Source organism: Zonotrichia leucophrys, chromosome 4A (genome assembly GCF_028769735.1).
Source record: "Zonotrichia leucophrys gambelii isolate GWCS_2022_RI chromosome 4A, RI_Zleu_2.0, whole genome shotgun sequence".
NCBI classification, from domain to species: domain Eukaryota; kingdom Metazoa; phylum Chordata; class Aves; order Passeriformes; family Passerellidae; genus Zonotrichia; species Zonotrichia leucophrys.
Genome location: NC_088174.1, coordinates 7,891,272 through 7,904,116, shown reverse-complemented (window position 1 = coordinate 7,904,116; position 12,845 = coordinate 7,891,272). Strand labels below are relative to the sequence as shown.

The 12,845-nt window shown below is 43.4% G+C and overlaps 1 protein-coding gene across 6 annotated transcripts in view; it reads left to right on the top strand.

The window, feature by feature from the left end:
• The window catches only part of PAK3 (p21 (RAC1) activated kinase 3), a 124,635-nt gene that overhangs the window by 100,368 nt on the left and 11,422 nt on the right, over nucleotides 1-12,845 (top strand). For all 6 annotated transcript variants that reach the window (XM_064713295.1, XM_064713296.1, XM_064713294.1 and 3 more), the window contains exons 7-13: nucleotides 345-507; nucleotides 4,891-4,954; nucleotides 8,617-8,665; nucleotides 9,442-9,554; nucleotides 10,427-10,544; nucleotides 10,894-10,993; nucleotides 11,423-11,619. In XM_064713295.1, the coding sequence (XP_064569365.1) occupies nucleotides 345-507; nucleotides 4,891-4,954; nucleotides 8,617-8,665; nucleotides 9,442-9,554; nucleotides 10,427-10,544; nucleotides 10,894-10,993; nucleotides 11,423-11,619 (804 nt within the window). The remainder of the gene's footprint in view (nucleotides 1-344; nucleotides 508-4,890; nucleotides 4,955-8,616; nucleotides 8,666-9,441; nucleotides 9,555-10,426; nucleotides 10,545-10,893; nucleotides 10,994-11,422; nucleotides 11,620-12,845) is intronic.

Genomic DNA, 12,845 nt, shown 5'->3' with positions numbered 1-12,845 from the left:
AAAATGAGCCACTTTGTGCAGCTATGCAGGCTCCCTGTCAGCAGTGATAGCAGTTCAAAGATGCAGTTCATATCCTGGCAAGTACATAGGACACACTGGCCTCTGGAGGTACCTGCCCCTCTCCATGGACTATATCAGCAAATCCATGAAAATTGAACATGAAACTGGCCATGAATTTGTAACCTTTCATTTTTGCTTGTTCAGTTTGAGAAGTGGACAGCAAAACCAGTTTTAGAGTCCTGGGTGTGGCTGACCTGATCTTCCTTAGGGTTTGTACTTGGAATATGATCTCAGGGGGATCTCTGCCAGCCACTTTTCTGACACAAAATAATTTCTTGTCACAGATCTACACCCGCTCTGTTATTGAACCTGCCGCTGCACCAGCACCAGCTAAAGAAGCCACCACTCCCCAGCCTGAAAACTCCAACACAAACACCCTGTACAGAAACACAGACCGGCAGAGAAAAAAGTCCAAGATGACAGATGAGGAGATCCTAGAGAAACTGAGTATGTATTGGGTTTTTTGGGTCTGCCAGAGCAGTGTATTTGCTGCATGTGTCAGCATTAGCTGTACCAAATGTTTCTTGCAGTTTAGTGTCACAGAGTCATTTACAACTCCCTACAGAAACTGTTGTGCTTTGAGGCAGCAAGAGAACGCTTGGGGTGTTCCTGCTGCCTCTGAGGGCAGCTGGAACTGGGTTGGGTTTGCCTGAGCTTCCTTCTGTGCTTAAGGCAAAAGCTGAGATTGTTTGTGGTTTAGCAAAAGGCTGTGACCTAGTGAATGACATAGGGAACTCCTGTGTACTAATGGCCAAATGAAACAGAATATTTGGGTTCCTGATTTCTCTCTAGACTCCTAACTTCTCATGGTTCATCAGAGTCAAAATACTTTGCAAAAATCTGTTGGGTTTTTGGGTTTTTGTTTGTGGGAGGTTTTATATTGGTGTGGGATTTTTTACCAGTAGACAACTGCAGCACTAAGCTGGTCCCTTCAGCCTCAGTGAGCTCTCCTTGGGACAGTTACACATTTTTCAGGTATTCTCTTGCTGTCCTTTTTGTAATTGTTATTGCTCCTCCTACTTCTGCAGTTTGTTTTTAAGAATTTTACAGTTTTGTCAGTGAGCTCTCCTTTGGAAGAAGCATCTGCTATATGTTCCTCAGACAACAAGGCACTTTCTCATAGCTAATTCCCAGCCCGTTAATACTTTTAGAATCCTGACTGTTGGCTCCAACCCCTGTGCAGATCATTCTCTACTGAAGCACATCAAGCCCTTCCTGATTCTGCAGTGCAACCAATTGAATTTGCTTCTTGCACGTGATAGCTGCCAGTGCAGTGTTCTCAGATTAAATGGTTGGGTTCAGAGCAGAGCCAGGTTATTCTGTGTCTACCATTAATTGTTAGTAAAAAAAGCAGATTGATCTACACCTCCTTCTGTCAGATCACAGAGCCAATAATGTGTCTTTAATGGAGCCAAATGCTTGTAATAGAGTGCTGTGTGGCTTTTTCTCAGTGGTTGCCGTTGCTCAGCCTTCTTGTCATCCTTGCCCTGCCACTGATGGCTGCTGTGAATGCACAGGCTGGAGCCTTCCTTAGCTGTGAGATTTCAGCTGCTTGCAGAGTTTCCTGCATTCTTACCAGGCTGACATGAATCTCAGTGACATTAGGGAGTATCCAAGAGATAAATTCAATAGCTTTAGCTGAGGGCACAGTGAAAAAAATTCCAGAGCAGGTGGTTTCCTGCAGGTATGTCATCTTATAGAGAGAGGAATTCTGCTTCTTCAGCTGATGCTAAAGGGAGGCAGGCTGCTTTCCCTGAGATCTACAGGTACCCTGCATCCATGAGCTCAAGTATGTCTGTCATTTAGATGCCAGATTGGGACTGAGCCCTGGAGTTTTGGGGAGTTACATCTTTGAAATGTTACATGCTTTCATGCTTTTTCTTTCTTAACAATTTGCTACCAAGTGAGCAAGGTCTGAATGTCTGCCTTGGGCAAATTGTGATGTGGGCAATGAAAATATTTTTGTGCTTTCATGCAGCTATCTGAAAACAGGCATGATGCTTTTTTATTGAGTCTTGAACTAATTATATTTAAGCAATGTGGTGCTTGTTCTATTTTAACTTGCATGACTGCTCCACCTTGCCTACTTCCCTCACAACTCTTTCTATGCTACTTTTAGGAAGATGTCCCCTGCTCTCTTTTATCTAAAATTGCTTTCATAATTCTTTTCTGCTTGAAATAGCTTGAGTTCTTTTAGAGCTTTTAGAGTTTTATTAGTGAGTAAAGACTGTAATATTGAGATAAGATCAAATAAAATTCTGTCTGTAATGAAATCATGACTATGTTCCACTGATAACTATAAAACAGAACTGGCCCAATTCAGCTTTGTTATCCACTTAATTTAGGACTTGATAAAGTAAAGTGCTTAAAGACATCAAAATAGCTGATAGGTTTATCTTTTGTCCAGAGCAGGGAGTGCTTGTCTGAGCAGAAGTTGTGTACCTGTCACTTTGTTAATTTTAATGCTGTAATGTTTGATGTACATTGGCTTAAGTACAGGGAACCAGCTACAAACAACTGCCCTGGAAAAGCAGCTACTTAAGTCTTGAGGAAAAACTCTGGAAATCTGAACTTCAAAATTAATGGCAAATTTGGAAAATAATTTTTTAAAATCTTTCTTCTTCAGTCCTTCTCTGTATTCTTTCCTGAAGTAAATGAACTTCCATGAACTTGTGGTATCTGTTCTAGTAGATACACCGTTCCATTAACTTGCTGAAAATAGCACCCAGCCAGGCACTGGCAGCTCAGAGTTTTTCCTGTTGTCCAGCCCAGCACAGAATTGGAGCAGTGTTTGATTTACTGCTGCAGAGCTCATGGGGTTGTGAGCCACAGGGTGTGAGTCAGTCCCATGTGGGACAGTCTGGCCCCGTCACCCATTGTGGACTCCATGCCACTGACAGCTGAAGTTAAACCCCCTGATTGACACCTTCTTACACATTTGGAGATGCCAGGAATCTGATGGGAAGGAAAAAAGCAGTAATTAGGATATTTTGTCTGTGTCTGATAAAGGAGCCAAAATCTGATAGACTCAAACAAATTGAAAGGCTTAATTCCATAAACATTACTGGTTTTTCTGGTCTGGTAGTTTCCTTGATAGAATGCAAACAGTGAAGCCTGAGGTGGTGGCTCAATGCAAATGTCTTCTAAGCACTTACCTTGGAATGTACATCACAGAAATAGTTTAAGAAGATGAGTTCAGAAGGAAAGACTTCAGTGATCTGCAGCTTATTTCCTTTGACTGATCTGGCTGTATCCCTGTATTACAAGTCCAAACACATGTTTGTTTACCTGTGCATCCAAAACAAAACTCGATGATGCACCATTCCCTCTTAGTAGTCACAAACTCCTCTTCCCCCTGTCCAGGCCATTTGTATGGAGCAGAGAGGTCTTCAGCATCCAAATGGGCATCTGACTGGATGCCTGGCCAGGAATCTGCCTGCCAGCACAGTGAGAAGACAGGGCATCAGCACCATCTGGTTCAGTCCCTGCTACAGCAATTTTGCAGCCCTTGGCAAGATTGTTAATGGGAGCTGCAGGAGAAGAGGTTTCCTTTTCCCCACATGCTCACTCCCCTTGCCCAGTACTCTGGGAATGCCAGCCAGGGCTGATGGCAGGGTGAGCCTGCCTGCTGCCTGGGATGCCCACATGGTCTCAAGTGCCCTGAAGTGGTCCTGCCCTGCTGTGCCATCCTGCAAGAGTCAGGTGGATTGGTGTGTTGGGAACCCAAGCTGGGAAACCTTCAGAATCTGGTTAACTTTTCATAGTTTCATCTCACTGAAACACATGGCATAAAGAAATGCTCATTCTGCTTCTCTAGAGCAGGTCTTCACTACAGAATAACTCTTTAGTAGAGAAGAACATGACTAGAGGACTCTGGGGCTTCCTTCTAGCTGCCTAAAAGGAGGGATAGGAGATGAGAAGGTATAAACCTCCTGCTCATGCTGTGGAGCTTGACCATCCCACTGCTGCAGCATGGAGCTTCTGGGAGGCAGCAGGCCCTTGTTTGATCTGTCTTCTGCATCATACCAGCTGGGCTCAGCATCCCTTTGGACAGCTGTCTGTGTCACACCAGCACCCAGGAGCACTGCTGTCCTTGTTACCCACCCTGCTGGTTTCAGGAGAACATGAACAGTGTGTGTGTGGTTGTGAGAGGGCGAGTCCAGTGTGAGTGCCGGGGCTGTGTCACACTGAAAACCAGCAGTGTGGTTCTTGAAATGGTGCAGAGCAGGGATGTCTTCAGAACTTAGCCTGGAAACCAGTGATGGGGGCCCTGGTTCTGAAACCCCGTTGTTCTTGATGGTAAAATGAGATGCTGTTCACTGCAAACATGAAGGCATTCTTTTGGCAAACTGCTGAAAGGTTGAGATGGTCTCCTCCTCTCCTGGAAGCGCTTGCAGTACTCTTCCTGTTCCAAAAATGGTACCTGCTCATAAAAAAGTGAATAGAAGGTACATTTAATCTTCAGAAGTAGTAAACCTTTTGTTGAATCACAGTGTGTTTATTCCCAAGAAAATACAGGCAGAGTTGTTATAGCTCTCCTTAATGTTTTTAGCAAAAAAACACTTGCATTGGTGCCTCTTGTTTTCTGATCTGTGTCTGTTCTGGATGTTTCTCCTTGTGTTCAGTTTCTTGTCAGGGTAACCCCAAAGGACTGTAGCAAATCAGTGTTTATGGAGGCCATCTGTGCTGTGGAGCTGCCTCTGTTGCTGTTGTTGTTACTCAGCTGACCACAAATGGCTCAAAGCCCCAGACAGTGGGGCTGCACTTTGGATCTGCTGGAAGGTGGAATCTCTGGTTTGAAGTGAGAATCTTGCATTTTGTTTCTTTCAGGGAGCATTGTGAGTGTGGGAGATCCTAAGAAGAAATACACTCGATTTGAAAAAATTGGCCAAGGGTAAGTCATATCCCAGTTACTTGTGCAAAACCACATGGGCCAGGTATTTTGCTGGTGGAGCATCAAGCATGAAGATAGGCAAACATGTTCAGATGTGATCAGCTTTAAATCCTCCTGTCTCTCAGTACTGATCAGAATTTGTAACTGTGGTCAAAAGTAATTGAAGGACAACTTGATGCTGACAGAATCTCATCTGCAGCAAGGAGAAAGGCCTGAAGGATCTCTTGTCCCTCAAGTGTGTGGCTCTTGTTTGGTTATTTTCTCAGGAGAAATCATTTTTGTATGTCTCTAAATAATGCTGAAGAAAGGAGAAAAAACATTATTACCTAAAAGAGAAACATACCACCTGATAGCTGTCAGCTCTCAGTAATGTTTATTTCAAATATTTGCTTTAAACAATATTCAGTGGTCAGGCTTATAACCACATGGTTTAGAAACTGAAACCAGAGATTAAATAATCTTTTTTTTTCTAGCAGGGGTTGTAAAACCCAAAAATTCAGTAATAGATACAGCACTAATGCACTTCAGAGGAAGATAAATCATCTGCCTTGTGGCAGATCCTTTGTGGATCCTGCAGGTTCTAGGCATTTATTGAAAATAATCACCCAAGCCATTCCCTTTTGAAACCCAGCTTTGCTAACTGTAAATTGGATCAATTTGAAATATTTCCTATGTGAGGAGGCAAGAACAAAAGAACTTACCTCAAAATTAGGTATCTGACTTGCATTTTAACTATGGGCTGCCTGCACCATTGGTGTTTCCTTGGCAGTGTTGTTCCAGGAGGACTGGCACCATCTGTGTAATGCCAGGACACTGCTGGCAGTGGAGGACAGAAGCTGTTTTCTGGCCTCAGGAGATATTTTTCTGCCTTAACTGTTTGTGAGCTCTGAGTTCAGAGTGGCCTGTTGCTAACCTGGAATAGTTAATGTACTGCAATAAGGCTGACACACCTATGCCCTTTCTCTGGCAGGTTTATTTTAGATCTCTGTGATTTGGTAGAGCCCTTGTGGGAGGGTTTTTATGCTCCCTTATTGTATAAAAACCCTTTCTCAAATTCCAACTTGCTTCCTATCCAAAGCTTTAGTTCTTGCTGTCATTTGTGAAATGTCAGTGGAAACTTCAAGCTGTGCCTGTCTCTTAGGAAAGGGGTGTCAGCTGAACAAGTGAGAGCAGAATAAACATGTGTGTGAAGCAGATTATCGCTGTCACTGTGAGAACGTGACCATCAGCCTCACGTGGGAGTGAGCTTGCACAAAGGTGCCTTGACAACTGGTGGAAAGATAAGTGGCTGGTATGTGGCCTAAAAGGGTATCTGAATGGATTTCCTCCAGCTTTTAGTGCAGCCTGAAGATTGCATAGTGCTAGTTAAAACTCCTCCCTGGGGAGTGGTGTGCTGCCATAACTAACTCATGCCTCTAACACTGCAGGACACCTTACTGTGATAGGAAAAGATCCTAAAGAGAAAGATGATCAGAAAGGTAATCAAACAGGCTGATAAGGAGCACCCAGAGTGCTGCAGGGCTGGGGTTTGGGTGTCTGCAGCAGTGCTGGGCTGTGGCACTGCCTCAGCAGGTGATTTGCTCAGTTAATGCAGGTGCCAGTTCCTGAGCTGCCACCTCTGCAGTGAGTTGGGTACAGCTGTGCCAAAGACAAGTGTTGGGGTGTTGGAAGGGAGCAGGTTTTTAGTAGCTGCTAATGAGAGCAAGGCAGGGAGAGGTGTGGCTGCTTAGGGAACTGCAGGTAGAGAGCAGCTGCTTATGTGAGGAAAAGCAACTGGCCAGCACATTGCACTGCATGGCTTCACACAGCTGGGAAGTTACTAAAGACTGTGATGGTTTTACAGCCACTTGGCAGTGAACAGTAGTCAGCAGGCCTGTGCTGCAGAACAGGTCAGGGCTGAGTCCCTGTTTTGTCCTCTGTCTCCAGCTGAGGACTGAAAATGTTGCTGACACCAGAGGAAACTTAGTTTTAACTAGCACTTGATAAAGAGGTTGTGTTTGCTCAAGCAGTGTTAGCTCTTGTAGCAAGACAAATTAGTCTGGAGCCATGAGCAGCCTGGTTAGTACTGCACTGCACACAGTGACACAGATCTAATGGTGAGTCCTGGCACTTGCCTAACTGCAGTAAAGACCAGGTGCTTCAGGACAGATTAAAAGTGACTGGTCAGAAATGAGTGGCTTAGAAGTGAAAGTTTGTGATGCAGAATCGCAAAGCCTTTGCATTTAATTCGCAGCTTTACTTAAATTATCTTTATCTAAACTCCTCACAAGTAGGTGGCCTGGAGCATTCCAAAAGCATTCAAATTTCAGGAGCTGTTTTGAAATAAAGCCTGATACAACTTTGCTCAGGAGAATCATCACATTGTTAGCAATTCTGAATAAATGTTGTTGACTTCTTATGAAAACAAATTGGATTAATCTTGTCAATTAGTCATAGGAAAATGCATTTGCCTTTATATTAAAAGTGTGCATAGCATGCCCAATGAGAATATTGCTCTCAATGCAGACATAAGGTCTCTGTTGAATTAAACTGCTTCTGAAATATTTCAGCCTGCAGGTAAACAAACAAGCCAGGGGATCATGTGAGAAGGAGCAAACTCATTTTGGCACTTTCAATCACTGGGACGCTTGCAGGATGCACATTCCTGCTTGTTAGAATTCCCTCCCTGGCTCTCCACTGCCTCCCTGCTCCTGCAGGCATAGGCTTCTTAAGTGTTGGCAGTGTAAAGCTGTGGTTTAGCTCTGAAGGAAGGCTTTTCAAGTCCCTAGATGCTTTGAAACCCAAAGGAATTGCCTCTGACTGGGGCTTTTTCAGCTCTTCATGTCACTATGGGGAGGAACATCTTTGAAGGAGAGGCAGATGGCAAACCAAACCCTACCCTGTCTAGTCTGCAGATGAGCACACTGTTTCTGGTGGCTCTACAACACAACCTATGTGTGCCACAGAAGCAAGACATGGACACCATGAAGAGTCCTTCACATGTTGGGTGCACTCAGCAGAAGCAGCTGCCTGCAGTTCTTGACAAACAAAGAATCTCTCTAAGTATCCTCTGTTCTAAGTCCTCAATTTGTGTGTGAAATAATAGATGCCTTAACCTGCTCTAGCTGTGACCTTGCAGGATGGATGGAAAATTGTTTACTTGCATGCTGGAGAAAGCTGTATTTAGATCTTTTCCTCAAATGGCTGTCATATGTTCAGGGTTCTCAGAGTGACTGTGTGACATTGCCTGAGTTTGGCAGATGGATTCAATTTAAAGGTGTGAGAAGGCCCAACTGGATTGTGTGTTACATTTCATGGAAAAAGCACACTCACAGACACACAAACAAAAAGAGGGTAAAAAACTAAATTAACCACAGCAAAATGGATAGGAATTGAACATATTATTTAACAGTTTTCGTAGCCACTCCCCCCGCCCTTAGGTTTTGAATTAGAATAATGTGGCATGTACACTGGACATTTGCACCAGCCCTTCTTCTTCATGTTGGACCTCAGTTTCTGTGCATGGCAGAGGGCTGGTGGGCTGCCATGCTGTTGGCTGAGGAGTGGGTGAGCCCTTAGAAACACTGCAGGCGGCAGAGCTCTCCTGTCTGGGCTGGCTTTCACTTCCAGGGGCTGAAGTGTTTCTCAGTGTTTCTCACTTTCTCCTGCTGTTTTGTTTCTAGGGCTTCAGGAACTGTTTATACAGCAATTGACATTGCCACAGGACAAGAGGTGAGTGTCAAAAATCCCAGCAGATTCTGCAGCTCTTGAGTGCTTTCCCCTCTGCTGTGAGCTGTGGCTGGAGCTTTGGGTGGCCAATAGAGCTTTCCTGCAAAGGCTGTTCCTCTGAAGCATGGACAAATGTCAACTGGCAAAATCCATCATTGCTGTCTGCAGCTTTTCAGTGAAAGCTCTTTAAGGACAGTGTGGTTTTGTGCCTGAGAAACTGAGCACTTACTGTGGCCATATGCTTTCCAGCAACACTGGATCTGAGGTTTTCATAAATGCCTGAAAAGGTGCCTGTGGATTCCTAGAATCAATAAGGGCCTTGGTACTCTCTGTGCTTGGCTGGATGCTTCACCCATAGCTTATAAGTCCAGTTTTAAGAGATGAATTTTTTTACTTGCTCTGTCTTCAGAACAAGTTGGTGCTCTCCTCAGTATTGTTGATCCCACCCTGGTACCATGTTGCATTATCCCTGAATGTTTTTTTTTATGGAGAGAAATCTGCTAAGAAATCCCAACAAGCTTTTGTGCCAATAAAAAGTAGATAATTTTTATTGCCAGTATAAATGTATTGGTTTAGAAATTGTTCTGTCTCTGTTCCCCATTATTATTCTTGTTATTTTTCCTGTGGAACAACATCCATAATGTATGTCTGTGTTTGCTTTGTTATGTAATCAAGAATAGCAGATGATACAATCAAAAATCATGGAACTGTCCACTGCATGTTCAGTCTGATCTTGTGCAATAGACTACTCAGGTTAATGGTTTTTAATGTCATTTTAGGTGGCCATAAAGCAAATGAATCTCCAACAGCAGCCCAAAAAGGAACTAATTATCAATGAAATCCTGGTCATGAGGGAAAATAAGAATCCCAATATTGTTAACTATTTAGACAGGTAAGTTGTTCTGTATTACCATGTGAATGTTCATTTACACACTGCAGGCCAAAGGTTAAAAAAACCCTTTGATCACTGCAGAACATGGAGCTCTTTATTTTTTCTCTACACATCTCCAGTGGATGGGAGGAGATTGCATTGGCTCTGCATTAGTCTGTTCTGGCATGCATAGTTTGAAGTCATTTTTCAAAAACCTTGACCAGCCATATCTTACTAAAACAACAGTCTGTCAGCTCCATAGTCCAGGTATTTCTTTGTTGTTTTGTTGTTCTGGGTTTTTTTTTTTTCAAAGTTGATCAGATTTTCTGTTTCTTGTGCAAAGTGCTGGCAAGAAATTCTTTCCTAGAAATTCTTTCCTTTGGGTGGTTTCTGCTGTTTTCCATTGCTGGGGATGTCAGGAAGACTAAGTTCTTGTTTCCAGAAACACCTAATTTGACAGTGTTTTAATGGCCTTTGCTGTTTCTGAATGTATGTTTTGCAAGGTTTTCCAAACATTGGACCGACTTCTGTCCTCAGTGGTGCACACTCTCCTCCCATGGATATCTTTGAAAGTTATGTTGCCTCATTCCTGGGGTTAGGGGTGGAATTCATGAGTTAAGATGATGAGCTAGCTGGTGGCATGTGTCCTGGTTCCAGATTTATCTTTGCTTGCTTATCTTACTAAGTGCATTCTTCCCTTGCTTGTCACCTAAGAGATCTCCTTTTTCCACTGTGCAGATTCCCAGAGCTGTGTAGCCTGGAATGAATGTCCTTTTCATTTTATTCTGTCTTCATTTGCAAGTGACCTGGAGACAAGAATCAGTTGTAGGTTATGATTATTCATTAGTTTGGCTGTGCACATTCATCTCCACAGCATTGTTGTCTCCTTTCAGTTACCTTGTAGGTGATGAGCTGTGGGTGGTGATGGAGTACTTGGCTGGAGGCTCTTTAACTGATGTTGTCACCGAGACGTGTATGGATGAAGGACAGATTGCTGCTGTCTGTCGGGAGGTGAGGGATCCACTTGTGCTTCTGTTTGCATGGACAAGGTGATGCTTCTGCTTCTGTGGTGTTGTCATTGTATGGAGAAGAAAGAGCAGCTCCACTGCAGCAGCAGTCATTCTGTCTGTGTTTGCAGGGACAGCCTGTAGCAACAATTGATGTTTCCCTTTCAAAAGCTTCTCCTAGAATGACATGACTGTAACAGGGTTGGAGCAACAAGCTCTTCCCTTGGCTGCACTGTGTTCTGCCATTCCTCACCACTCCCCTGGAAAGGAAATCTCATAAACCCATTTCCTGTCTTGTGTGATGAAATCATGTAATGAATTTTTGTCCTTACATTTCTTTTTTCTCTTACCAGTGCCTGCAAGCCCTGGATTTCCTTCATTCCAACCAAGTGATCCACAGAGACATCAAAAGTGACAATATTCTTCTTGGGATGGACGGATCTGTCAAATTGAGTAGGTATTCCTGGTCACATGCAGCATTCCTGGATGTGGGATGGGGGATTCCTTTTGAGTGGTAGCCAGTTCTCCAAAAGTGGTGCTGGTGGGAGCACCTGGACCCTGCTGTGAGGGCACAGCTGCAATGTGCAGAGAGGTCCAGAGAGAAACAGGGTGTAAGAGTGGCTTTGCTTTGTGTATGGCCCTTCCAGAGTGGAGGGAGTTACAGCTTAAAGCTTCAACTGATTAAGTAAAAGCCAGTGGATGAAACATGAGGGATTCTTTAAGTGGCCAATTCCATATTACCTTGGCTACAGCCCTGAGGAAACACAGCATAGCTACTTTTCCAGCTAGATTTCACAGTGCATTCTCAGACTTAGAGTGGGGGTTCTTTTGCTTGATTTTGTAATTCAAGCTGGCTTTAACAGTATTTGTTTTTCTCCTCAGCTGATTTTGGCTTCTGTGCTCAGATCACCCCTGAGCAGAGTAAACGGAGCACAATGGTGGGGACTCCTTACTGGATGGCACCAGAAGTTGTAACAAGAAAAGCATATGGCCCCAAGGTGGACATCTGGTCACTTGGGATCATGGCAATAGAAATGGTGGAAGGAGAACCTCCATACCTTAATGAAAATCCTCTCAGGGTAGGGTGAAATATCAGATACTGTTGTCTTTCTAATTTGTGCCATATTTTGTCTTCCATGAGATAAAATGCCATTCACATCACTTTGAACTGATTCTACAAAGGCCCACTTCTAAAAATGTTCCTACAGCACGTCAGCATCTGCTGTAGCTTTGGTTGCATCTCTGTGAGAAGCTCAGAGGCAAAGTGACATGTACCTGTGCAGAAACTTGCCCCTTCAGCCTTCAGTGATGCTTGAAATTTCTCATGCTCTTTGTGAACTCTTTTTGCCCTTTTTGAGCTGTATCTCCAAATGACAAAAATTTTTAAGTGCCATGCTTCTCCAGTTGGAGAATTTTTATGATAAGCATTGGAGCTGTACCTGCAGGCACAAAACTCTCTTCAGTGTCAGACCAGTGCTGATTGATTACCTGAGCCTTCCAGGAAAGATCACTGTTCTAATAATGCAATTGTTTATTATCAAACACATTTCTAAAAGTATCTTTTAGCACAGATACTTGTAGAAAACTAGTGTATTTTGAAGTTTTCACTTTTATCCTAATATCCTAAAATGCAGTGGCCAGTTCTTACACCAAATGAGTATGTAGTAGTGGGGGAATGTATATCAGGATAAAACCTCATGACTGACAGCTGAAACGAAATGCTGCACAGTTAATTCCTGTGGTAATTTATGAGAAAATTAATTATTACCTATATGTATACATACATACATATGTTTTGTTAAGGTTGGAATTAAAATAGAGCATGATCTTTAGCTTTTCCATGCTGTAAGGTTTCTCTGTGCTTTCTCTGATTTGTGGCATCCAGACTGTGTGTTGCAGACTGACAGAAGAAACTGCAGAAGGGTCAGGACATACCTCCCAGCTGCTTAAGAAAAGAATGCGCCAATTATACAAATTTCACTCTTTCAATTATACAAGTGTTTCACACTTTTTGAAGAAGGTTCCTAAATTTTCTTGGAAGACTTCCTTTGGTTTGATAGGTGGCCTGGGGTTTTTGGTTCCAGGCACACATGTGTAGTGTTGCACACTGTGTCACCTTGTTATGGTGGATAAGAAATAAACAGGTTTGGATTCAGAGTGGTGCTGAATAAGCAGAGTGCACTGCAGTGGCAGGGTGGCATTAGGCCTCTTCACTGCAGCCCTGTTGTAGCAGCAGAGACCTTTGCACATCACAGTTTTGCTTCTGTTTCCTGTGAACCCATATTTCACTTGCAAAAAACACAGT